Consider the following 26,228-nt stretch of genomic DNA (forward strand, 5'->3'; position numbering starts at 1 on the left):
GTGGCTTTCTTAACTCTTAGAAATCTTCTGAGGTTATTAGAAATCCTGTAAATAACATTTTGTTCCAGTAGACGACCCTAGGTAACGTACCATCCTGCAGTGTTGACACACTTACTACATCAGAGGTGTTTAACCTGTGCCCATAGACCTTGTTCAGCTTGCTAGAACAATGAATTCAGGTGGCAGTTGAGAGGGAGCAGGGCTGTTTCCCCAGGGCTCCACAGCCTAGCAGAGGCAAGTTTCAGACTGGTTGACTGCATCTGACAGCAACAGCCTGTTCCCCAGGTGTCATCTCTTGCTAAGGTCTTGCAGCAAACCCCATCTCACACTGACATGTACAGCCAGTGCTGGGTAGACCCATGGACACGGGAGTCTGGGAAGGATAGCAACCAGAATAGGCTGAATCTTCAGAACGATTCCTCTGGATTATAGCTTGCTCCCTCCTCAGATCTAAGTAGCCTTTGGGAAAGAGGATGTCATGGGAAGGTGACAAGAATTCTCGTTGCACAGCCTGCTTGTGATGGATTTCCTGGGGTGATCTTGGGACAAGGTGGGCAGAGAACTGCTGCTCATACAACATGGGTGTTAGACTTGTGCTTCTGGGAGTTGTCAGCCCAGCAGCACACGTGCAGGGTAGTTGTGCATTATGCACAGAGGCAATGAGATTGTGAGAGGAGAAGGGCTGTGGACATGACTTTTCCTGGCCATGGGAGGAAGATACAGTACTTGGCCTTTTCTGTTGGATTAGGTATCTCTTATTCTCAATGGTACTTCAGGAAATACTGTCCTCCTGAAGGGCAGCGAATCGGTGACTCTTCTTTCCATAGAAGTCAACTGTAAATAGATTGTGTATTCTATCCAGAATGAATTGTGATATATAGAAGCTATTTTTTTCCTAGACTGATTTCAGACCTACATGCTTCTTGTAATGTTTACTGATTCAAATTGCCTGTTAAAAATTGGACTATTCCAAATTCACTTAAACTGAGGGTCAGTGTTACCAACTTCAGTTTGGTTACAAATGCTCAGGATACAGGACAGCGAGGGCCAAAACTGACTCATAGTGCACAGATGTCACTGCAGGTTAATCATCACCTCAGATTTGCCAAGTATCCAATGGATTGCTTGAAATGAAACTAGCCGACTGTAATTGTTTTCTGTAGTTACATGACTAACCTCTTAGTTGTCCGTGAAATAATTTTTGAGACCTAATTGCAAATGCAAGATTGCTTTTTGCAGTAAGACAGTCCTCAATGAATTTTGCAGCTAGATGATAAAACTATGATAAAATGCAAAATAACCACGTTGTGTTTGATGGTTTGTGATTTGTCTTGCAGTGCAACTGGAATACAGGGGGTCTCAGAAATAACATTTTTTGGTTTGGTTTTTTTTTTTTTTGGCATATCTTAACACATCAGAAGCAGTTCTTTTAAAAAAGAAGTACGTAGTGCTTGCTGTCTGTTACTAGAGAATCTTAAAAGACAGAATTTGGTCTGTGGAAACTTTTTAGAGCAGTGGTCTGTCTGTAGTACGTTTCTGTGTATGTAGGGTGGAAATAATACTGGTATTGTTTGACTGCTCATTGTCAAAGCATGCTGCAGCTCTATCTCTGGTAAATACCTGCAGTGTCAGACTGCTTTTGTTAACACATGCAGCATGAGTTGATGAGTACTTGTAACAGTCACCCTAAAAGTGGTAGAGGAGAAAAGGGATGCTGGATATACAATAAATCAGTGTTATTCCAACAGAAGGGAGCACTGGGAAAAGAAACAAGTAGAGGATGAAATCGGATTTGCGGTGAGAACAAAGATCTCAGCAAGTAGGGATGAAAACATGATTTCTGTTTGTATTAGTTGTTCTTACAGATACATGTAGCCATGCTCCACAGGTTTTCTGTTTACAGAGAGAAATCAGAAAAGATATTTGCAATTAAGTAAAGAAGTACTTGTTAATTTTGTGAATATAAAACTTTCCTCCTCCCAGACAAATTTTTTTTTACCATCTAGATAAAGTATAGCTGTTGTCTGGCAGTATTAATAGTGATAAAAATAGATTTGAGAAAACTGCTTCAGTTACCCAAAATGCAGTCATATGATTTCTTTTGTCTTGTGTGCTAATGTTAATAGTCTCAGAAGTTTCTGTGCCCTATAAATATTTTAAGTATTGCCGCCTTTTTTCTTCCACAGTGAATGTCATGTGAAAATACTACCATATCTCTTTTTGTTTGAATCTGATTAATAATAGCCAAGTGGCCACAAGCTTTGAAATTTAAATATAAGTATTGTTATTATAGCATTGTACTTACTAGTACTTGTAGTACTTGTACTACACTTTCAACATCTTGCTGAAGAATCTCACAACGGGACAAAAGAACAGTTTTGAAGTTTAAAGGTAGAACTCAAATGGGCAGCAGTAATGTGGTACTCGCCTCTTCTGAAAGAATGGCAGTATTATGCAGAATGCAAAATATAATAAGCTGCTGGCTACCATAAAGAGAAGACTGGATGAGCTGCTGTTCAGTATTACATACATTGGCACCACCTACAATGAGAGGCAGGTGCTGAAAGAGTGCTGTTTTGTCTAATTAAAAAGTGAGGAAGTTATATGAATTTGCCACAGTGGAACTGGGCAACTGGGAACTGGAAGTCACATGTGGATTTTAAAAAAGAAAAAAATTTACCCCCGCTCCCCAAAACTGATGTCTGCATTCATTTTGAAAGGTACTTGAGCTGTGTTAAAAGTAGAATTAACCAATTATTTATATATATAAATAAGTAATGAAAGTTTTAATACTTGTGGAGTATCTTATGTTTTACTGTATTCAATCGGCATTGCTTCTGACATACATGTATAATTTTCTTATTTGAAACTGGAGGTTTGTAGCTGTAGGTAGTTTGGGGTTAAAAAGGAACCCAGTGTTTCCAGGCAGATGTAAACCACTTATTAACTGCCCCTTATTGACATTATTGATTCATTTTTCCCCCCAAAGTTTTGTATACAAAGCTGTCTTCTGTTTGATAATGTGAGTATGTGCAACCACGTGTCATTGAACGAGGGTAACTTTTTAAAGGAGATTTTAACACATTCAAAGTAAGGGCATAATAAAATCTCTTCTCCTCTTTTGCCTTGCTTAGTATGTGAAAAGCGTGGCAAAGATAAAAACAGTGCTTTTCACGTTGAAAGCTGAATTTTGAAGGTAGACACCAGACAAGACCACTTGTCACAAACGGGGGTGTAAATTCCCTTCATCAGTTGTTTCTCGGCTTTTTCTTTTGCCACAGTAAATAAGCTATGTGACTCTAATCAGTTTTACTGTCCAGAGATCTCCACAGCAGCTTTGAATCTGAGCACCTCTTGTTACTTTAGCTGATCGGATAGAAAGTGTGTACAGATTTGGGAGAACACCAGTTGCATATGAAACATTAATTTAAAAGAGAGGACTTAAACTAGTCTTTGAAGGTTATTCAAAGAGTACATTTGGTGTCGTCTTCCTTTATGTACTCAACATGGGTGGAGTTTGTTTCCACATCCCATTCAAAGTGTCATAGAAATTAGGACTTGTCTGAAGGATGTGGTTTGCCCATTGAGAGGGTAGGTGTGCAGTGGAGCTAGTGTTAAGATTCAGGACGTCAGAGGGATGTGTGTTGTAACCTAGATACATGCTTCAGAAAGAGGTGTGGAAAAACATTTTCAGCCTATTTTTTTTTAATTTCATCCACCTGACTATATGGTCAGGGCTTGTGGGCCAAAAGCTTCTAAGCTTTTGAACTTAGAAACATTCCTGACAGTGAAAGGGCAAAGAAGAGTCTTGCAAGTAGGCTTTCTAGGACACAAAAATGCTTTATTCTCTGAATCTCAGACTTTGAAGTAACTGAATATTAGTATGTTCCCTCTCCCTCTGTCTTACAGTGTTCTAACAAAAGCAAACTGCCACCACGGTTTTATTTTTCTTTGTTGTTACTTTCTAAACTTCAGAACTCTTCTTTCTGTGAGCAGTTGTTTTCATTCTCATGTATGAAACAACTAACTGATCTTCAGTTGCACATTCCATGTTGTCACAAGCTTTTTGTACCATTAGCCCAAATGCTTTTTTGTCTGCCTGTTAACCACAGTCTTTTCTGTCAGTTGTGTTTGTGTGGAGTTAGTTCTCGTTGTTATCAAGAATCACTGCATCTCTCCAAGCATGGCCTTAAAGAAAAGTTTATTTTCGTTATCCTGAAATTTGTATCAGATATTAGTTCTTACTAACCCTGATAGCTTGCAAGTGTGCTTGCATGTCTTCAGTTCTTTCTGCTTTTTTTTTTTTTTACTTTCCATGTTCTCCCTTTTGTCTTGCCTTTGCCGAAGTCTGTTTTTAAACAGCATAATCTGGGAAAGTGGTGTTGCTGCTAAGCCTTCTGTTTTAGCATGTAAAACTTTGTATTAAGTGAATTTAAATTAATGTAATAGGTTTTGTTTTCACTTCTGTCAAGTTACAGTTTTGTCACTCATTTAAGATGCTCTAAAATTGCTCTGCTATTGAAAGCTCTGGTCTGACCATGCTCTTCAGTTCATGTACCTTCTAGTTCATGTATCCTTTACATCAGCAGTGTCATCCATACAGATATACAGTCAGTTGAATTAGCTCACTGCTCAGACAGGAAAATGTATACGTGTTGGTTGTTTCTTGGCAGAGGCAGTGCTTAAGATCAGTGAGCTGATGTGAATTCCTGCATGGCTGTCTAGGCACCGGTGTTGATGCCAAGGGGTGTGCGTGGCTGGGGAGGAACCCATTGCTGGGCTCATGCTGAGTGCAGTCTAACTCCGTGCTGGGTCAGAGCTGATTGCGTGTGACAGTGGGGAGCTGTGATGTGTGAGAGCTCAGTCATATGAATTCACAATAGCAGGTAGAGATTAAATAACATCTGAATTGGCGCTGGCTTTTGAATCAAATTAATGTCTAAGCCTTCATTATAAGTTTTAGAAAAAGCTTACATGTAGCTTGACACTGCATCTGCTCTTCAAGTTTTGTCGCTTGTGATTTGCAGTGGAAGTACATAGTCCCTATAGAAATATTATCCAATTAGAAGTAAAATTCCCCAGTGTTCCTTTTGTGTCACTGTGAAATAATTGTTCTAAAATGAATCTAAGTGTGTACAGATTGTATTTTGGGAGAGTTAATTACAAACTGTGTGGTTCAGGGATTTAGTGCAAGAAGAGGAAGAACAGTTGATGGAAGAAAGGAAAAAGAGAAAAGAAGAGAAGAAGAAGAAGGAAGCTGCTCAAAAAAAGGTATGTTGAACATTAAAAAACAAAAACCCGTGCTTATGGGTTACTTTTGTTTCATCACTAGTAAATGCTGGTTTAGCTGTTGTTATTCATAAGTGTTTTCTTTTTAATTTAGTGTTTTAAGCTTTAAATGCACTGTCAGTTACTTAGTGGTAACTGACATTGAATGTCTTAATTGGCTTTGTGTACAGTTTCTTCAGAGATGAAATGTTATTGAGATGACCATTCTTTTTCTTGATTGTCCCTTGAAGCAGTTTCAAGTTTGAAAACTTCCTCAATGTTAGTGCATTTATTAGTAGAAGAAAATTACCTTTCTTTTTTAAGATAATAGCTTTCAGCTGTATCCTTACTTTAACATAACTTCTTGCCCTTCAGTATGGAAATATGTGTCATAAGACAATTTGTATTAGGGAAGGAGGATAAAAATGAAAATACTGACAGGAAAGTTGTTTTGGGATGGAAACATCACAGAAATGCTTGTAAACACTTCAGAATTCCTGTTTACTGTCAAGATATTAATCATGGCCATTGATTCTAAATATTGACCCTAAGCTTGAGAGGAGCTTGTAAATCTGTTTTTAAAAACATGTCCGTTTCAGGTTTGTTTGCTAACTGGTGGTAGCAAAGTGAACCTGTTTAACAGCTTTTCTTTGATTCCATTGACTAATGCTAGATGCTTATTATATAGTCAAAAAATCAGTAGTCAGCTCTCCCTGTTTGTTGGCCTAAATAAAGGTGTTTGTTGTGCACCTGTACAAAATCAGGTAGGTCTAATCTTGCAACAAAGCTAAATGAAATAGTACTGGAGGGATGCTCCTAGAAGAAGTATTTGCTCATATTTCAGAATGAGAGATTCTTTTCAGTAACTGACAGTAAAGCTGCATAATAATTTTTGGACCTCAATTGTACATTTATAACTCATTTACCTATTGGAATTCTTTTTTAATGAGAAGTTTTAACAGGAAAGAAGCTGCTTTACTTGTAGAATTTGAATCTTTTAAATAAGTGGTTCTTCATAGCTGACTTTCTCCTCCAAAATTTAATTTTTTCATGAGTTTGAAAGGCATGTTTGAGTGAAATTTGTAGAAGAAATAAAAGCATAAATATTTTTTTGAAGTGGAGAGACCAGACCTTTGCCTAAAATTGAAAGTTTGCTTATGCTTTCTCCTGCTGTGGAGCACCTGCTAGACTGTTCTTTAGAAGCCACATGTCTTTTTTGATGTGCTGTATTCTCAGAGTAACAAAATGTTGAGTGTGTGGACTTTATCAGGAATTTAAGCAGCTTCTATGGGCAGAGGGGTAGGATGTCACAAGGATGCTCATGTGCATTCCTGGAGAAGCTTAAACGTAATCTAGATTAAAGAGAATATGCCTCTGAAAAACCATGGTAACAAACAACTGCCAGTTAACTTAGCTGTTAAAAAAAAATAAAATGTCTTAGTACAGACGTGGCTTGATTGTAGAGTAAAATGAAAAACTTGTTAATTTAGGTCACAGGGAAGGGAGAATCCCTCTTCTGTTCTGTTAATATTCGTGAGTAGTTTCAGGTTGGCCAAAACTGCTCTTATTGTTTTGTAAGCTAACTTTGTCTGTTTGATCTCTTAAGAACATACTGTTTTGTATTATCAACCATAGCCTCTCTAGCAAAAACTTCAAAGCATTTAACTGTGCACCAAGTACTGATATATTTTGGAAGTCCCTAGCTGAAATATGTTTAAATATTTCTCCTCTTAGAGAATAGCACCGTAGTATAAAAAACAGTCAGTAGCCTTGTCCTATGACCCTTCCTCTTCACTGATCTCTTTGGGTGCTGTGGAACAGCAAAAAAGATTTTGAAAAATTTCAAGTCACAACTGGGGAGAGGGGGTGAGCTTACAGGCTCTCCAGACTAAGCTCTAAACTTTTGCCATGCCTATGCACGAACTGAAGAGGCATCATGTAATCATGCTGTGGAAGGAAAAGCTAACACTTGGGTTTTATATATACTGTAGTTTTTAATTATTGGAACTAAAAGGAGTAGTAGAACAACAGCAGCAATCACAGAGGTATGACACTTAACTTAGAGAAGGATGTTCTGTGCTTGCATCCTGATGCTGAGCACATCAGGGGGACATCAACTGTTGTATTCCATTTACCTTTTTATGACAGTATAAAAACATGTTTTGAACGCTTGGTTCAAAGCCAGCTGCTGTGCATACAGTACCCTGGAGTTCAAAGTGCATACAAAACTTACTAAGTCTTCAAAACAATTTTTTTAACCAGATTTGTTGAACAAAGAGCATAATGAAAAGTTGAGGTGTTATATAGTGGCCCCAAGTACAGCAGCTGCCTTTTGGAAGATGAGGAAGAGGGGCAATGGTATTGGAGGAGTCAGAGTAATAAGGATAAGATAGGCAAAAATGAAAATGAACATGGTGTGGTGTTTTTGATACCCCTGTGTAAGCAGCCATTGGCTTTATTTTTGCTTTCTTAATTCCAGTGGCTGATGCATTGCTGTTAGTAGAATGGATTTTCTTCAGAAGAGATTTTGCAGGCATCTTAGTCTTTAGCTATTTTTAGCACTCTCTAAGAGCATAAATGAAAAAAAAAAAAAACCACAAAAAGCTTATGCTCAAGGTTTCTTGGGAGCAAGAGGCTACATTTTGAACTATTGGACAGTATAACTTAAATTTTTGTATGTATCCTTGCCTTTGTCAGCTTAAGAAGTTGAAGAAGAGGGTTTCCGTTAATGTACTCTTGATTTCCTTGAGAAGTGAGGCTATGGCACTGAAGACTCATTAATAAAGTTTCAGTAGTCAGCCCTAACAGTGCTAATGTCTGAATCTAGCCAAGTCTTACATCAAATCAGTGAATCAATAAATTTTTCCTGCATTCACATGTGCTCTTTTTTCTCTCTCTTCACAGTTTTAATTATAGACAATCATAGCTTAAGTATCGCAAATTTATTGCATACTATTAATATATGCAATATCATCATTAAAATGGGTTGTATACTGCTACCGAAGTGACCATATCAAATTAAATCTAGTTTTGCTTTGGCAGTAGTGCATTTTGAAAGTGGTATTTAATAAAAGTCTAGTTTCAGATAGGAAGAACTATGATTTGTGCTTTTGAGAGGTCCTTTGTGAAATCAGTTTCACTACATTTTATAGTTAAAACTGCACAATTAAGGTGCACTTTCATACAAGAAATGTTTCCGGTTTTATCCTATGATATAATTTTATTCAAATCCATCTGTCCTCTTGGCCTTATCACAGGTGTAACCAGTGGAATCCTGGAAATGAAAGACTTAAAGCTTTTGCATTTACTTTCTTACTTCCTTTAAATTTTGAGGTCCCTCCCTCTTGCCTTGCCATATTCTGCAATAAAAGTGGTGGCGGTTCTTTGCTTCCAGGCACAGTTTTTAACTCACTTAAAACACCTTAATTTGCAAGTTTAATTCAGTCTGTTTCATGTAGTTATCTTTCAAATTAATTTTGTCTTCTATAACATTTAAACAGCTTTCTAGTCATAAGGAGTAATAGGCATGGGTTGGCTAGAGAGACACTTCTGAAGTAGATAATTAAATAACTTTAAAACATTTTAAAAGAGGGAAGTCAAAAGCTAATGTTGCTTTGTGAAGTGGCACGTGCACATGTGGTTTTTCTCTTATCTGCACAAATCACTGACACTTCTTTTTTCTTGTTCTAGGCCATTGAACAAAAAATCAAAGGTAAGTTACTTTAGAGTTGTTTCTATTCTGTATATTATTTCTGTGTTTTTAAATATGTTGGAGCAAAAGGGTTACCTGAAAGCTCTTCTCAAAACTAAAACATAGGATCCTTGAAACTTCAGTTGCACTTTTGCAAACAGTGATCACAAAAGACTAGAGTAATGGCTAAGGGTTTATGCCAGGGATTGGAGTCTGCTGTTCTTCCTATTTTCCATTCTCAGTTACTTATACAGCACCAGGCATATACATAATACCTTGAGTTCTTTTCCTTATTTGTTTTATTCCTTTCCCTTTTTTGCTTTGTTTGAAAAGTGCACAAGCATTCTAACACTTCAAGTATGACCATGTATAGATCCGTGTAACAGATCTGTTTGAAACTTAATTTCCAAATATTCTAAGTGCAACTGGGGTTGGGAATGCTTGCTAGACAAGTAATTGATATGTCTAGTTTTAACTAACTATTGCATGTGGAGGGTTCATCCTGACAAAATGATCAAGATGACAGTATCTGAAAGCTGTAATTTCGATGTTCAGCGGCAGGCTGGGAACACTGCAGTTATTCTGAATGTTTGTGGGTTTTATACAGATCTCCGTTTCAACTGGCTTCTATAAAGGGGAAAAAAAGATTCTTTTCGCTTTCTCTTTAATTCTAGCTCATAACCTGTTAGTTGGGAAGTGGATAATAATTGCATAAGTGATCATGTGGAGTGCTTGCTGAATCCCTGTTTTCTGGGAACATTGGGTTTCATTTAATACTTACTTGAGCAGTGGTAGGAACAGGAGCGTGGAAGCCCTACTTAGCAGAGATGCAATTACTGTTAGAAAAATCAAAAAGTGTTTGAAGTGCTGTTCTGGCATGAAGGTAGTAAAATGGTAGAGGACATACTGCGCTTGAGAAGAGGCAAAGAAACAAATAAAAGTGTCCATTAGTGAGGTGTGCGTTAGAAGAAGCATCCTAGTTCGCATGTGGTTGAAATGGAGGAGGCAGGTTCTCCACATAAAAAATGCGCCAGTTCTCCTGCTGAGGACTGCAGTACCAATTACCAGGTATCAGGAGACACATTTACGTCTAGTTTATTTAAGTGCAAGGTGTACTTTAGCGTGTGTATTTAAATGAAAAAAAAAAAAAAAAATGAGTAGGACCAATAGGTTTTCAGTGTGTGACGATGCTGTCAGCCTGGGTTCTGTGTCTTGGAGTTCTATGTGCTGCTTAGAGGAGGCTGATGTTTTGGTTATGGAGTATTGATCACTTGGGGCAGAGGGAGCTGCCAGACCATGGTGGCTGCAGGGGTTTTAGTGCACCGATCCTACAGCTGATGTCAGTAATGGAAGCTTATGTTCTATATGTGCAACAATCCTGTGGGTTTCATTGGGCTGACTGTAGGTCCTGGCCCTTCCAACCTGGCTCTGGTCACTGAAATCAACTGGGAATTCTATGTTTGTCTTTAGGCACAGGACTGAATACTTAATAAAATTGCTGGAAGAGTATTATAATTATTCTTCATTTGTTTTTTTTTTTAAAGCACCCTTATTCAAGCAGCACATGGAATTGCATTTGAAGTACAGGCTAAGCATTTGTTTTCTTCTGTATGTTCCTGCAATAAGGCTTCTAAGATAATATACCAGATTTAAAGAATCATGGAAGTGTTTGGTTTTATTCTAAAGTAATAAAATGTATCTGAAAAGATAGTGAAGAAGGAAAATGATAAAATACTTTGCAGTAAATAATAATGTCCGTTTTGAATGAACATTTGACCTATGTACTTACGCTGCACTGGCATCCATGCGTCACGTAAGGGACGAGGCTGCAAAAGCAAATGACTAAAAATAGCATGAAGGCAGGAGGGCAGTAATTCTGCTCAGTAGGCTACCTGATGGTAATCTTCAAATTGAAAGAAAATGCCTTTCTTTTGAAGGACAGAGTAAATTTTTTTTTCCCCGTTTTCTCCTTGGAGGCTTAATGTTTACTGATGGAAGTATTAAGTTCCAACTTTAATGTTACATTATTATTAAAAGGGTATTTCAGGAAGTTTAGCAGGAATTTAGAGTTGTCAAAGAAATGCAAGCTGGCAGTCCTTCTGAAGAAGAACAGACGTGAGATTCAGATGCAGGACTTTTTGCAACAGTTTCTATAGGAACAAAATTCATTGCTTGTGTTGCACATAGATCCTTCATTGTTTCAACAGTTTTGCCTACTTGTATTCAGGATGCAAATTAATGTTTCATTAGCTTCCAAGTTTCCATCGTGTTAATGTCTTAAATAATTTATTCTGTGCATGAGCTGAAGATAAAATACAAGCGTATAGGATCTCTAAATTATTCAGAATTATGTTCCTTCTTTCAGAAAAGTAGCTGGTTAAGTGGTGGGGGTGGGTAGGGAGGTTATTTCTTGTTTTTAAGCATAGTTTGGATGGCTCCAAAATGTTGTTTTAGCTAAGGTAGGAATTACTGTTGTACCAGCTGAAGTAGCTACCAGTGTGCATGTAAAATTATAAGACTACCTTCCGAGGAAGTTAGTAGTACTGATTTTTTTTCCTGTTCAGAATTAGGAATGGAATTAATGAAGATGATGCTAATATAAGTGTTTCTGGTACAAGTAGCATTTTAATACTGTAGTATCGTCATTAAAAATGCATGTATGTCAGTGCCATGGATTTCAAATATTCTAACCTGTCTAGTTTTATACATCTGGTTTTATTAAAAGTAGGAAGTTCACAGGATTTAGAGATGAATGCATTATTTAGTTGCTAAGTGGAAGGTTTCTCTATTTGTGCAGCAGCTAGCATAGCAAATTTGTACATCGACAGGTGCCCTCCAAGTGCTCTTGTACCAGGTATTTTAGGAAAAAATAAGTATCATTTGGAAGTCCTTATTTGTTGAGAATACTGTAGAATTGTCAATTGTTGTGGTGTTCCTTCTAGCTTGGCAAAATACATATTTTTACTGTGTTTAATGTCAGTGCTATTAAAGACAGACAAATCAATCCATTTACCCTGAATTTCTCCTAAAACAAGATTCTGCAAACCGCACTGTGGCCACGAGTAGCTAATGATAAGCCAAGCGCTAAAGTAAATGCTATTTAAGAAGAATGTTTGAGTTTTGTTGTATATGCTCACTTCAGTAATCATGGTGTACTTCTGCAGAATGAGGTTTCATTATGAGATGAAGTATCTTTTTGCACACACTTCAGTGTGTGTCCATAATATCCTACTGGAGTAATTTATAAAATTTGAACAGCAATGTTGATGCTAGCATTGTGGTTAGTTGTTCTGAATGCTTTTGTGCTTTGCAAAACAGTACAAGCTAGAGCTGAAAACATCTGTCAGTCTTCAGTTCTGAATTCCCCTGCTTTGTAGAAGGCAGAGGCATAAAGTACTATTTTTTGAATTGCAGAACAGAATAAACTTTGAATCAACCACTGAAACGGAAAGTGCTTTTAAAAATAGCTGGGTGTGGAATTGAAATCTTTGACTCATATTTCCCACCTTGGAAACTTCTTATTCATTTTCTTCTCTGTGAAGCAAAATTGCCTGAATACACTAACTCTTCTGTTTTTTGTCAAGTGTTTTTTTTTTCACTTGCCTAACTGTGCTTTTCCTGATTGGAAAAACTGTTATGTTAGCTTTTAAATCTTGAAAGCGAATAGCAAAAATGAACAGAATCACAAATGCTTGCTGTTAAAATTGCCCGTAGGAATAGCATACAACTTACCTTTGTGCGGATCTTCAGGGGTTAATGAATTGGCAAACAGTTAGATATTTTCCAGATCAGCTAGCTGAGCTTACAGCTGCGGCCATTTTTCCACAACGAAAATTCTAGCACTACATCTTACGTGTGTCAGCTTGAAAGCCAGACTTCCTCTGTTTGCCCTTCAGCATTCCAGCACTGACAACTCTTTGGGGCATGACATGCAGGGAGAGAGCATTACAATACATTTTTAAGAGGTCGGCTTCAGCAGCAGCAAGAAGAAACATTTAAATGACAGCTTGGTGCTGTTCTTTGTGTGGTTTAGTAGACGATTTGATCTTTGTACGCTGATTTTGTGCGAGTGAGAAACTGTTTTCCATCTGCATTAAAGTTATTCAAACAGCTGCCATTTTTTTTATTGGAGGGGGAGTTTAAGTCACTGGGCCCCTACTCCAGGAGGAGTTGGCAGGCAGCACTCCTGGAGCAGTAAAATGACACCATGCTTCTCCTCCATTTTCTAATGAAATCTGCAGAGTGGGAAAGCAACACAAGTTGGAAGCGTCTTTCTTTGGAATCTCTCTGTAAACTGTAACTTCACCATCCCCTGCTTTGTGGGTTTTCAGCAGGTTTGTTCTTTATGAAAATCTGTCATTTTTAATTTTTGTTTCTGTAAACTTGCTATTACTAGTCAAGTAAATTAACTGTGATAGACTGTAAGTCTGTTAATATTATCTTTCTGCCGTAATATAATTCAGAATAAAATACTGGTGTGCAGAACAAACTTTTATTAAACAAGCAACTTGTTTATAACAGAATAAAATATTAAGATAATAATTAAAGGGTGTTGGAATTTATAGTAGCCATATTGGGATATTAATGTATTATTTAGTCTTCTGAGAAGTTGTGGGCCAGAAAATGTTGGACAAGATAAATTGTATAGCTTAAAACTTACTCTGTGGTACTTAGGGAAGCGAAGGCAAGGGAATTCTTTTGCACTTCTGATTAATTTTAGTTTGAAATTAACATATGAATGTAAACCCTGCATATTCTTTAGTATAACTGTATTATCTGGTAGATTTCTATTTAGTTTGCTGATAATAGAAAGAATTACCATATTTGCTAAAGAAATGAAGGCATAGAATATATGAGAAATACAATTTTCTTAAGCTGTTTGTGAAGTCTTGTTCATGTCGTAGCTTAGGGGTTGGCTTGGCAGAAAGTACCTTGTTTATTAGTTGCACTCTTTTATAGCCGAAAGTGATTCGATTACCTGCAAGTCCATTGGATTCTGTTATAATACGCACTTTGTCTTACTTTGTCTTAAAGTAGCTTTAATTAGGAAAGTAAAGTATTAATGTAGCTGTGTTGCAGTACTGCTCTAAGCATGCTACTTGCAACTCTGTTTGGATGTCTCATGGAATGTCATATAGAAATGATTTTACTTTATCTGAGAGGAGAAATTGTACATGAATGCAAGTAGTCGTGTAGGAAAACTGAATCTCTTTCATTGACCGTGTTATGGGGTGTTTTGTGTTGGATTAAAAAACTATTTAAGCAAGGTATACTTTCCACTTAAGCTGACAGTAAAAAAAAACAAAAACCCACCAACCAAAAAAAACCAACAACCAAGCCAAAAAACTTAAATACAGTGTGCAGAAGGCTAAAGGATGTATGTGTCCTTAAGTAGTGTCATTACCATATAACTACTTTGCTGGCTTGATAATGATATACTGGCTGCAAAAAGTGGTTGTTTTTTGCATATCACTGTCAGTACACCTCAGGTGTAGGCTGAACTGTGCTTTAAACTGTAGAGAGTAATTAGCATGAATCAGTTGCAGCAGAAGGCAAATTGATAGATCAAAAAGTTAAGATTTGGGCAGTAGTTACGCAGATTGTGGTATGTGAAGGATTTTTTTTTTTTTCCCAAAGCTTGTTGCAGTACCTAGAGCACAGAAGTGTGCTAAGTGTTTATGCATTAAATTGTTGACAAATTCTTAGCTATGTGCTAAAATAGCTCTTTCCCCCCCCCAGACTTAGTAATTTTCAGTTATTTTAATTATTTTTAAACCAGGAAATTTGAAAAGGAATAAATGGACATAGATTTGTTTAAGACTTCTTTGTATTTGTGAAATTCAGTTTTGATCAAAATTTGTTGTTGCATTATATGCATCAAAACATTGTGCAAGGAATCTGCTCTGAGTTACCTACTCTTTTAATATAGGTAACAACTTAAATTGATGGAATCTGATATGGTGTTGGTGATTTTTATCAACTTGCCAATTTATCTAATAGCTCTTGAATACCTTCTATTCCCCGTGCTCTGTACATTAAATTGACGTATGTCTTGGCCATTCCTCTCCTTAATTCTGTCCTTCTCCAGTCAGCTGTGAAATAGAGAGAGCTGGGCTGGTGCTGTGTCAGGGCAGGGGATATGGTGGGGCTGTGGAGTGAGGGTGTTGGTGAGCAGCTGGAGCTGGGTACTCTTCCTCTCCCCTTGAGACTTCTGGCAAAGGCCTGTATCTGGCCACCTGTGAAACAAGGAGGGCTCTCAAGTTTTTTTGTTTCTGCTTTTCTTAAGTAGCCTAAATGTAGTATTCCATTAAAACACAACTCGGATGCTGATGCTTAGGTGACGTTTTATTCTAAAGGCCTTCACGTTTGTATTTTTCAAAATATGTAACCGTGTATTATAGTAGAAATAAAAAGAAGTTACAATCATAAGTAATACTGACAGTATTCAAATTGATTCTTTAAACAAAAGCTTAAGGAGTTTGTTTTCATTTATTTTTTATGTTGTATTCACATGAATCTATTCCTGAAAATGAATGATAAAATGGTCTTTAAACAAAACCAAAAAATTTTAAAAGCCCCAGAAAACTACACTGTCAGTCATATAGTAACAGTATTCCTGCTTCTGACATGCTGGGAGATTGTTAAATGGAACACAGCAGGGAAATGGTTTGAGGATGCTGCTTTTAAGCCTCAAGTCATGTATGTTTAGATGCTGCCAATGTGCAAAACTATTCTTGAAAATAAAGGCAGCCTTATAGTAACTGAAACCTAATTAGCAATTGGGAGCTGCCTCACCCAGCAGTGCAGAGCGAGAGCCCTTGCTTGTCCTGAGCAGTAGTGCCTGCCTCAGTTTCCCTCTTTCCCAGCACACAGGATCGGTCCTCTTCCGTAGCCTGCCACCACCTTAGAGAAGCCGATGGAGCAGTTTGATGGAGCTGCGTCCTGAAGTCTTCTCTCGTAGGATCTCCATGAAAAAAATGCGGGGATGAATTTACCCTGGGTCACTTTTCCCCGCTGTTGTCTGTACAGGCCCAGAAAGGGTTGTGTTGCTGAGGAAGGAGTGACGTGTAGCTAGTAGGAACATCTTTAAATGTTTGTCGTCAGAGAAGTTGCATTACTGAGATTTGCCCTTGCTGTTAGCAGCAGGAATGCTGCACAGATTAAACTATTTTCCTTCAGTAACTTCTAAAACTGTTAGTTTCGTTTTGTGAAGTTCTGAGTTGAGATGGTGACTTGACCGCGTAGGGAGGTCAGTGCTGGGGGAAGTCACGATGGGGTCTTGAGGTATCTTGGAAAATTCCACAGTAAATGTAAACGCGCTTTATGGGTATCTCATCCAAGAAGTTTGAAAAGTACATTAACGTATCAGTGCAAGGATTGGAAGTACAGTTTACCTGTTACGGTGGTTGGGATGAATGGCAGTAGCACCAGGAAACGCATCCAGTAGCTCACATGTTCCTTCATATCTGTTGAGCCTGGTTTACTGACCAGTTACCTCCACCTGTACACCCCCATACTTGCCATCTTTGCTTTCGCACTGGCTGGGGTGGAGGTGTTGAGTTGAGGATGTTGTGGTTTTCCCTTTATTCAGCATCCGAGTTTGGTGTGTTCACTCACAGCTGACCTCTGCAAACTATTTGACCTTCATCTTGCCTTGAAGTGGCTGTGCTGTCAAGACTGAAAGATAATTTGGAGCTGTGGTTGCACATTTGGCATTTTATCAATGCTGGCACAGTCTTGCCAAGCTGTGTATGGGGGTTACCTGTGCCGTTAGCTTTTCCTGCTGGCAACAGATTGACTTAAGGGTATTAATTTGGACGTTAGGACTGATAAAGCAGGCAAGTCTTAACAATGCGTTCTGTATGTCCTGTTCACCTCTTGTTGTTTTGGGGCAAGACTGTAACATTTTTCTATGTGTAACACTTAAGTTTCCCATTGGAGTAAGTTTTTTTTGTTGTGGTGGTTTTTTTAGTACTTAAGTATTTTTTAAAATAAAGTTTAAATGCCGAAATAAACTGGCATAGTGCTGATTTGTCAGGAAAAGCTACAGAAAGCTTGTTAGTAGTAGCATACTTTAATGGAGATAACTTTGTTAGAAGTGATAGCAAGACATATTTCTGCTTCCAGATCTGTGCTATTAAAGCTGTGTGATTACGGGATAATAGAGCTTTTAGTGGGGAATGAGTTACAACTTGAATCACAAAAAAAAAAAATGCTGCCATTACATAATACATAAACACATCTGAGAATATTGACTTAGTCTTCAACTTTTTAAGTTGCTGTTCTTATGAATAACTTTGTCCAACTTTCTTTTTTTTGGGGGTGGGGGTAGTGCCAGAACAAACAAAGACAAGTGTAAGCCAGCCTCAGCCTGTCACCTCTAACGGCACTTCCACAGTAACCAGCACTAATAATAATGCCAAGCGGGCCACAGCCAACAGTCAGCAGCAGCAGACCTTGCCTCGATACCCTCCTCGTGAAGTACCACCACGATTTCGACACCAGGAACAGAAACAGCTTCTGAAACGAGGTCAGCAGTTACCAGTTATAGCTGCAAACCTGGGATCTACTCCTAAAGTATTAAACGGCCAGTCAGGAGGCAGCACTGTCACAAATAAACAGCCAGTGACCAACGGAGAAGTGCCGAACAGCAGCAAAAAACAGCCAGGTGAGGGGGAGGTACCTTGTTTTCCTTTAACTGAAATCAAATAGTTTAAATTCAATTATCAGTGAAATATTTGAGCTAATATTATTTAAACCTTAAATGTAAGCTGTAGCATGATGAGATATTTTCCTATGTCGTAGCTTAATATTAAACGTTGCAGGATGGTTTCAGCCATCTTTGTGCACGTTTCATGCTGAAACTTAAGATGTCTTAGTTGCTCATTGTTGCTAGCGGTGTACAATAGACGTGTCTATTTTTGAACAGATGTTGAAGCCAGTATCACCACTGCTATGTTCTGAATTTCCAGTCTTTATCCTAATAATTGATCCAAGCGTGGCCATGTTAAGAAGCATCTTTTTTGCATCGAGTTTTGGTACATAGATCTCACAAGGAAGGGCCTTTCAGACAGTTCCCAGAGCATTCTGAACAGCATTTCAAAGACTTTTTTTTTTTCCCCTTCATATCTAGAGATACAGCTAGGGCATCACTTGTGTAGAATATCAGAATTGCTTTTTGTTGTTAGGTCAGTGTTTTTCTTTGTTCATCTACCTGAAGCTTGGTTGTCTTACAAACTGGATCAACCTTTACCTTTATTGATATTACTATTTAAGTATAGTTATCCTTTGTTATTTTGGCTTGTTATGCATTCTTTTCAAATACCCTTTTAAGAGTAAACTTACCTGTTACATGTGCGTAATTTGCCATTCAGTGAATGTACTAGCATGCAGTTCAGCAAATTTTTTGGGACAATACGGTCAGTCTATTTTTGGCTGGAAAAAAAGTAACTTTCTTTGTAGGGATCTTGATTTTTTTTTTTTGAACAGGTTTGGTATTAATGCATGCTAATGCTTAATATTTTGGGCAAATACTTTCTTATTTTTATACTTGTATTTTCTGATGTGCACACAGCAGTGATGATGTAACTTGTTCCCAAAGATAGTTTCTTCTGAAACTTTACTGAATTCCCAGTGTTTCTCGAAGTTAACGTTTTATACACCACAAAGGATGTGACTCCTAGCCCCTTCAGTTAAAAAAAAAGATTTCTGGAAAATAGCCTTGGTATTTCAAGTTTTAGTTAAATTTTGAGCTGTTCTGATTACTGAATCTTGAAGAAGTAGTATTTAAAATGAAAGTAAACAATCAAAGCATTGGAAGCAGTTTATCCATGTGCCCCTTGAGGAATGTTTCCAATATTACTTTCCAGTATTATTTTTGTAACATACTGATAGAACTCTTTACCATTCCAAGAAGTAATTTTTAAGTAGTTAATTTTTTTTTTTACTTCACCTGTGTACTTTGTTCCTGTCTATAGTCAGGTTTAAAGTAACTTTCATATACTTGCTTGCTTCTAAGATGAAACTTTCTCTCCAGCATATATCCTCTACTGGTCAAATTATATGGTAGCAAGTAGTGATTTAAATAAAAATTCACAAGTAAACTAATTTAAGAAGTATTACTCTCTATACAATCTATTAAACCTCCTAATTGTATCCAGAGGATTTTTTGAATGTACTGTCGTTCATTTCACTTCTTTTGTGAACGCCAGCCCAATATTTAATTAGTTGGGTTCCCATTTGTGTATTGCATTCTTCCGTTTTGCTTAATTTTGTGATGATGTGGCTGGACAGCCTTTAGGCTGGGAGATGTCAATGTGTCCCTGTGTGGTACTGCCACAATGCTATACTGAGCATCTGAGGCAGCTGCTTTACTGGGAGTAGTTCCGCAGTTTGAATAATATGTTAATTACTTGAATAATATGTCTGCACGTCCAGCTGGTAAGGAGAAGGTTCTGAGAGCCTTTAGGGAGGAGGAAGGTTGGCCAAATCACTTTCCCATTTTAAGAAAATGTTTGTGTTGTCTGTAGCATCCTGTCAGATCTTTAACTCTGGGCTATGCTGCTTGGGGCGTTCCCATGTGTGCAAGGTAAACTCATCAGAACCGACGAGTGGGGTTGGGCACCCAGGGTCTCACTTCTTGGTGCCATGTATCTGTATGCTTGAAAGATCCCTTTCCTCTACTATAACCGGGAACTGGATGTCTGGTTTGGATGTTTTGTCACGTTCTTTGAGAAGTGTAGGTAAGATGATAACGTAAAGGAAAATAATTTTTCAGTGCTGGGTTTTTGTAATGGTTTCAAAATCTTCTCTGATGAATTGCCTGTGAGGTAATGTGGAGGTGGCCATAGTCCAGCAGCACGCAAGAGTGACTTAATGTCTTTTGACATCTTTGTATGTGAAAGTGAATACTACTTTCATTTGCCTGTCTCAGTCTTACTCACTCACTCTCCCTAGTTCCTCTTTTAGCCTTCAGCGGAAACTTCTAGGTACTCTCCTTGTTATCTCTGAAATTAAAAATCTCATGAAATTTGGCATATCTGTAGATACCTTCCTATTGAAAGAGTATCTATGTACGGGCCATTTGGGTTAACAAATTTTATACCTTAATGGAATATCTTTGAAGATTGTTAAGTTCTTGACTTTTTTTTTTTTTTTTAAAGAAAAACTGTAGCTTGAAGTGTTGAAGTCAAAATTGCTGGAATAGGTAATGGTTCCAGTTGTTTTATCTGTCATTCCCTGACAGACCCTGGGATAGGATCTCCCCCCAGTTCCAGCTGTGGTTATAACTGTTTGGTAGGTCCTTTGTAAAAGCCAGGGAACACAACTACTGCTAAATTTAAAGTCATCTTTAGTTGCCCTGGCCGCAGTAAGTTTTTAAGTCTTCAGTATTTGAGAATTTTTTAATTATATCAATGGTCAGAAAAAAACCATCTCTTTACATGTGTTTTGCATGGACAATCATCTTCTCTTTTGAAAATTAACCTGCTTTGTTTATAAGTAAAGCTCAAGAAGGGATAGTGCTATGGGTTCGTTGTTTCTCTGCTGTTTTTAGGACATTTGGCATATCTTTTTAATAAAGACACATAAGTGAAGCTCATGCCATGTAGTACTTCTGAAATAGTGTCTTGTACCAAGGTGGTTATTTTAAGAAGTCTACATAAGTAGCTCTTTATCAGAACATTTTCATACCCAGTTCAGTTGTTTGCTTTACTGAAATTTTCTGCCATGTGTAAACTTCATATGAAAGAAAGATCTTGAATGCTGCCTTGGTATGTTTGTTTGCCTCTATGCTATGTAACACATCAGAATAGCCAGGTGGTTATTCCACAATGAAATGATTTATATAGTGAACTAAAATATTTGCCAGCAGTAATTGCTTACAACTGTGGGACTGAACAAAACAGGAGAGTACCATCAGGCTCTTGGCCTTAGTCCAGTTATGTGGATTCCTCCGTTGACGCGAGTAGGTCTCGCTTTATTGTTGTGCATCTTGCAGCAGAGCTGCAAAGTTATGTTACAGTCAGAGCCTTTGGAAACAAAAGATTCTTCCTGTAACTTGAGGTTTTTTTCTCAGTTATTGTATGAATTGGGGAAGAAGTAAGCAGCTGGGATATGCAGTTAGTAGTAATGGAGGTTGACTTAATTTAGGAAAGGTTGACTTAATTTAGGAAACATTGCCTTAAATGTAACACTTATAGTCTCCAACAGTAAAATTTGTGAATTTGAAACATTGATTTCATATGCTGCCTATAGGACACTTAGGAGGAAGAAACTATGAAAGAGTGGTAAATAAAAGTTTGTTATGCACACACTTAGGTTAAATCAGAGTTAGACTGTACGTAGTTACTTGTTTGCTAAATCAGGTAGCAAACTAATGATTTTCAGGTGGAGAAAGCATGCTATTCAAAGAAGTGTTATTGACTTGCTTAAGTTTCGGGGCTGACCTCTGAAATCTAAGTTAGTACAGTCAAAAATTAACTGGTTTTGGTTTCGATGACTCTAAATTCTTCCTCTTTTTTATATAAATCAAATTTAAGGACATGTTAAATTGGTTAATTAAATGCCAAATGTATAAAAACTAACTAGTAGTGGAAATACTTAGTGAAAGCAGCAGAATTGCTAATAATTAAATATAAATGCTACATGTAGAAAGCTGGATTTGCCATCAGTGTATCTCTTCCCTGTGTTGTAATCAGCACTGTTGGTGTTTGCAATTCAGAACTTGCTCGTCGCTAGCATGGTCAGTAAGATTGAGAGATGGTGCTTAAGAGAAACCTTTACTGAAAAAGGGGTGCTAATAAATGGTTTTAAAGTAATGAGTGGTTTGGGGACTGTTCTCAAAGGGCTAGTTTACTTAAGTAACACTTCTGTAATTTTCTTGCTCTTTTGTTTTTTTGTTTTGTTTTGTAGGCATGCCTCCCATTCGGGACTTGGTGAGCCACTCCCCTAACCAGTCAGGTTAGCTATTTAAATCTCACTTTTTTTTTTCTCCTCCACTATGTGTGTTTGTAGTAGTTACATGTTTCACACAACTTTGTCTGGTTTGGTTGGTGGGGGGGGTCCTAATTTTTTCATTCTTTGGCTTATGTTTTTCAATAGCATGTGCTGTATGAATGACTGACTTAAGTATACTTTCTCTATGGCATTACATGCTGTTTGGTTAAACTTTTTTAGTTTTCTAAAATAACATCAGAATTCATACCAAAACAGATGTTTTGACAATGTGACACCTTAGCTTTAAAATACTAAGTGTCTTTTTTTACCTTTGTGCTTAAATGTTAAATTGCCTCTTTGTGGTATTAAATTGAATAATCTGTGCAAGCCTGTGTTTTATATCAGAGACATTTCACAGCGCTGGAGGAAATCACGTCTTGGGGCCTTTCTATTTTGAATGCTGAGTTTATGCTGGGGTGGCATGTATGTATGTGGAGGCCTCCACAGATGTGTATGTTTTTTACGGGGTATGATTGTGAAGAACACTTGCTGTTCATTTCTAAGTAATATTTTGGAGCAAATGTGCTGTGTGAGGACTTGGGGACATGCCATACGAAATGCTCTGGAGGAACGCAGACAGTGCTGTTGGGTGGTTTGTACTGGCTCTGTTCCTGGCTGTGCCGTGTACCCATCAGGCTGCTGTGGGCACAGCGCTTAGGAGAACGTTTCATGTTGCATCTCTTCTGTTTACCTCGAAGACTGCTCTCAAAGGGGTGATGTTAAACCTCCTCTCCTCTTCCCTCCCCTCTCTTCCCTTGTGTTGAATTTGGCCACTTAGCGAGTCTGCAGTGCTGCAGGGCTGCTGGGTCCAGCACAAGTTGGGGCCAGAGCCCTGGCTGGGGGAGAGAAGAGGGGAGAGAGGCAGAGCGTGCAGGACGGTGTCTTTTAGGAGAGCCGCCAGTTGTGCTGGGTTAGGCACAGAGGGACACTGTATCCTTGTCCTGGCAGCTTTCCTGTCCTGCATTTACAGTTAGGAAACTATTGTGGAGGCAAACAGCTACATCTACCAATTCTTGAGTTGGAGTATTTTAAGAAGACACAGACAGACTTCAAGACTTTTTTCTCTACCACAGAGAAAAAGATATGTGATGCTAACAAACACGGGGTTTTTTTTTGGTTCTGTCATTTCATAATAACGGTGCTTTTTATCTTGTTTACTAAAAGCTGAAAAGCTTGTTTACTAAAATGTATTTTTTCATAAGGACCAATGGTACAATAATTGGCAAGGTATAGTATTGACAGTCTGTGGGTACCACTATGTACTGGAACTGGAAAAGGAGAGAGAGGGAGCAAGATTCAGGTATTTCTTAATTTACACTTCTCAGTCTTACTGTTTATTTTAGACCATGTGATGGTACTTTAAAACAAGCAAGCTACTTTAGAAAATACCTTTCCTGCAAGCATTTCCTGTGGGGATAACTCATAGCTAGAAAGCATTAAATTATTAAATTACAAATTATTGAAAAAAATCTTAGCAGATTACTGAATTTTAAGAAACACAGGTTTGTGTAATTTTTTTTTTTTTTGTCCAGGATTTAAGCAGCAGAAGTTCAGTTGCAACTTCTAAATAGTTTTGGGGAGAAAACCAAGAATAGGCTGTTACTGGCTCATTTTGCTGTGCACCAAGTGTAGTATGTTGTAAACTGTAGTTTTTCAATTTTGAGGGTGGTTTTGTGATATCTGCCAGATACAAGAAATCAGAGATAATACCTTGCTTATTCAGTATTTGTATGCTTAATCTCAGAAGTTCATGGGTTGTGGGGATTCAGATAGGAATATTTCAGAACAGTAGCTCATACTAGAAATCACTAACACACGTTTATGTCCAGGAAGAAGACTGTTAGTCAAGGTAGTTTTGTATGTAATAGGATAAAATTCTGGATGACTGGAAATCATTATATGTTGTTTGTGTATTGGCTCGTTACAAACTGTGCATCACATCTAAATTAGTATAATAGAATTTTAATAAATACAAGCTTTCTTTTTATGTATTCTATTCTTGTGCAACTTAGGGTTTGTTTACCATTTCGTTCTGGCTTGTAGTCATAACCTGTATCTCTTTTTCCACACTGAACTCAGGCTGTTTGCCATCTGTATACTTTCGTGTTGTTTTTAAAATTGATCATGTTATTGGGATGATGTTTATGTAATCAAGATTTTGTTTTGTTAGGGCAGCTTTTGATGCTGTTGATTCTCTCATTCGTGAGAATGCAGACAACTCTTTGATTAGTCTTTTAGTAGGTTAAATGTCTTTTTTATAAAATGCCAATGTGAGATTTGAAATCTTGGGTTTTGTTGGACAATTGCTCAGATACCACAGTGTTTTTTCTAGTAACACATTAATAGGGAGGTTCTGGGTCATGTTCAGCTGAACAAATGTCTTCCAGTTCTCCCAAGGATGCTGTGTGTTTCTCTTTTTCAAGACTGTGGAGCTGCCAGGCGCTTCTAACTATTGCAGCACTATTTCTACCTGCCACAGGTCTTTTTCCACTACTGGTTCCAAATTGCTATGCCAGCATCCTTGTTTTTCATGTTGTAGTTACCGTGTGAAGCTTAACTGATTGCTTGGACCCTTTCAAGCTTCCACCATCCTGGTTGCTAGAGAAGCAGTAGGTGATCCCTGCTCTGTGCTGCTCCAAGCTACCGACTCTTGGAGGCAGAGTCTTTGGCTAGATTCTTTTTCACTGTAGGATGAATAATGTTGATATTGATTAAAAATTAATTAGAAATAGACCAAAACTTGTTGCACATCAGTATAATACTCGATAAACTGTCCATAGTAACTTAAATGTAAGATTTTTTTGATTTGTTCCTTCCTGTTTCCTTATAGATCATCAAGATCATAAATTCAAATAATGTAGTATTTAAAATTACCCTGATGTAAAAGTGTGAGATTTTCTGCCTGTCATGGTGTTCTCAAATTCCTTTTGAGAGATGGAAGCACTGAAACAAGGTCTCTTTTTAAATCTACATCAGCTGTGCTTCTCTTCAGATTGGTCAGTCATGCTTACACATAATAAACCACATCAACCCTTTTTGCGGTTGGGTTGGAGCACTAAGAGCAGGCTCCCGCTGAATGATCCCTGCATTTGAGAGCTGAGCTATTGCCAAAAGTCATACCTTGTATACGTTTTAATCTCTAAGTAGGTGGCAATTTTGACTAACATTTTTAATAGAGTAGATGCAACTCAGTTACTTGTCACTGAGCAGTAGGTAGGGGTTGGGTTGGTGGGCATCAGGGTTTGGTGGGGTTTTGTTGCTGGTGCAGGTTTGGCACTCCCTGTAGCAGAAGGGAGAAGCTGGTGAGACTGGCAGCTTCCTTTCAGGCTTCACAATTAACATGTATTTCTTGGAAACACAAGAGGCTTATAAATTAGTGTTACATTTTTAAAGTAGCTAGTCCCTAAATATTCTTTAAATAGCTTTTGAGAAAGTTAAGGATTGATAATTGTAGCATTTTGTTACTATTAGCTCTGTCTGTTTATATGAACAGGTACAATTTCACAAAGGTATTCAGGCAAAGTGACTGCACTTTTTTCTAGTCATGTAAGCCATGTGCTGTAAAAATCCATTAAGAATGAGCAGGAGCTATAAAACTTTTTTTCTCTTTAGGTACATACATTTTGAATATTCTAAGTAAAGGCAAAAAAAAGAACATTATAAAGAAAAGTTGACGGTTTCTTTTTTTAAAAAACTGAATGTTTTAGTGGGCAGAGAAGTGTAATTTGCTACATATACAACCATTGAGTGTACACTGGCATGGTTATTCTTTCAGTGCAGGCAAATACTAAGTAAAAAAACTTCACTGAGGTTTTGTACTTCTGTTCTGTTGCCAGCTTCATTATTACTTTTCACATGCTTCACACTTCCATAGTTTCATCTGGTGCACCTGTCTGACTGTGTTTTGATTTAATGATTGGGGGGGAGGTCTCTGCAGTAAAGCTTTAGACATACCAGATGAAAATTGATAGTACTTACTTTGTAGCAAATATTCCATGGTGCATGTATTTGACCACGAAAAGTTTATAAGTGAATTAGGATGTATGTCTTCTTGATTCTCTGACGTGATCAGCTTACTTATTGAAAAAGAAGCAGAAATTTTTATGTAAATGAAAATTAGAAGTATCAGTTCAGCTACTGCGCTTAACCTGTACTTCTGCACCAGCAGAAGTTTAAATTGGTCTTGTGGTTTCTGTGTCAGATTGTTGTTGTATAAAAGAAAATATCTTAAATAACTTGTACTTAAGAATTCTTACATAATGTCTATTAATGG

The 26,228-nt window shown here is 37.6% G+C and overlaps 1 protein-coding gene across 1 annotated transcript in view; it reads left to right on the forward strand.

The window, feature by feature from the left end:
- Positions 1-5,238: 5,238 nt before the first annotated feature.
- TNRC6A (trinucleotide repeat containing 6A) overlaps positions 5,239-26,228 on the forward strand; it is a 40,362-nt gene continuing 19,372 nt past the window's right edge. The window contains exons 1-4 of the mRNA XM_010570502.1: positions 5,239-5,271; positions 8,959-8,980; positions 17,292-17,627; positions 21,872-21,919. Coding sequence (XP_010568804.1) covers positions 21,874-21,919 — 46 coding nt within the window. The 5' untranslated portion in view covers positions 5,239-5,271; positions 8,959-8,980; positions 17,292-17,627; positions 21,872-21,873. The remainder of the gene's footprint in view (positions 5,272-8,958; positions 8,981-17,291; positions 17,628-21,871; positions 21,920-26,228) is intronic.

This window comes from Haliaeetus leucocephalus, unplaced genomic scaffold (genome assembly GCF_000737465.1).
Source record: "Haliaeetus leucocephalus isolate CR32 unplaced genomic scaffold, Haliaeetus_leucocephalus-4.0 Scaffold295, whole genome shotgun sequence".
Lineage (NCBI taxonomy): Eukaryota > Metazoa > Chordata > Aves > Accipitriformes > Accipitridae > Haliaeetus > Haliaeetus leucocephalus.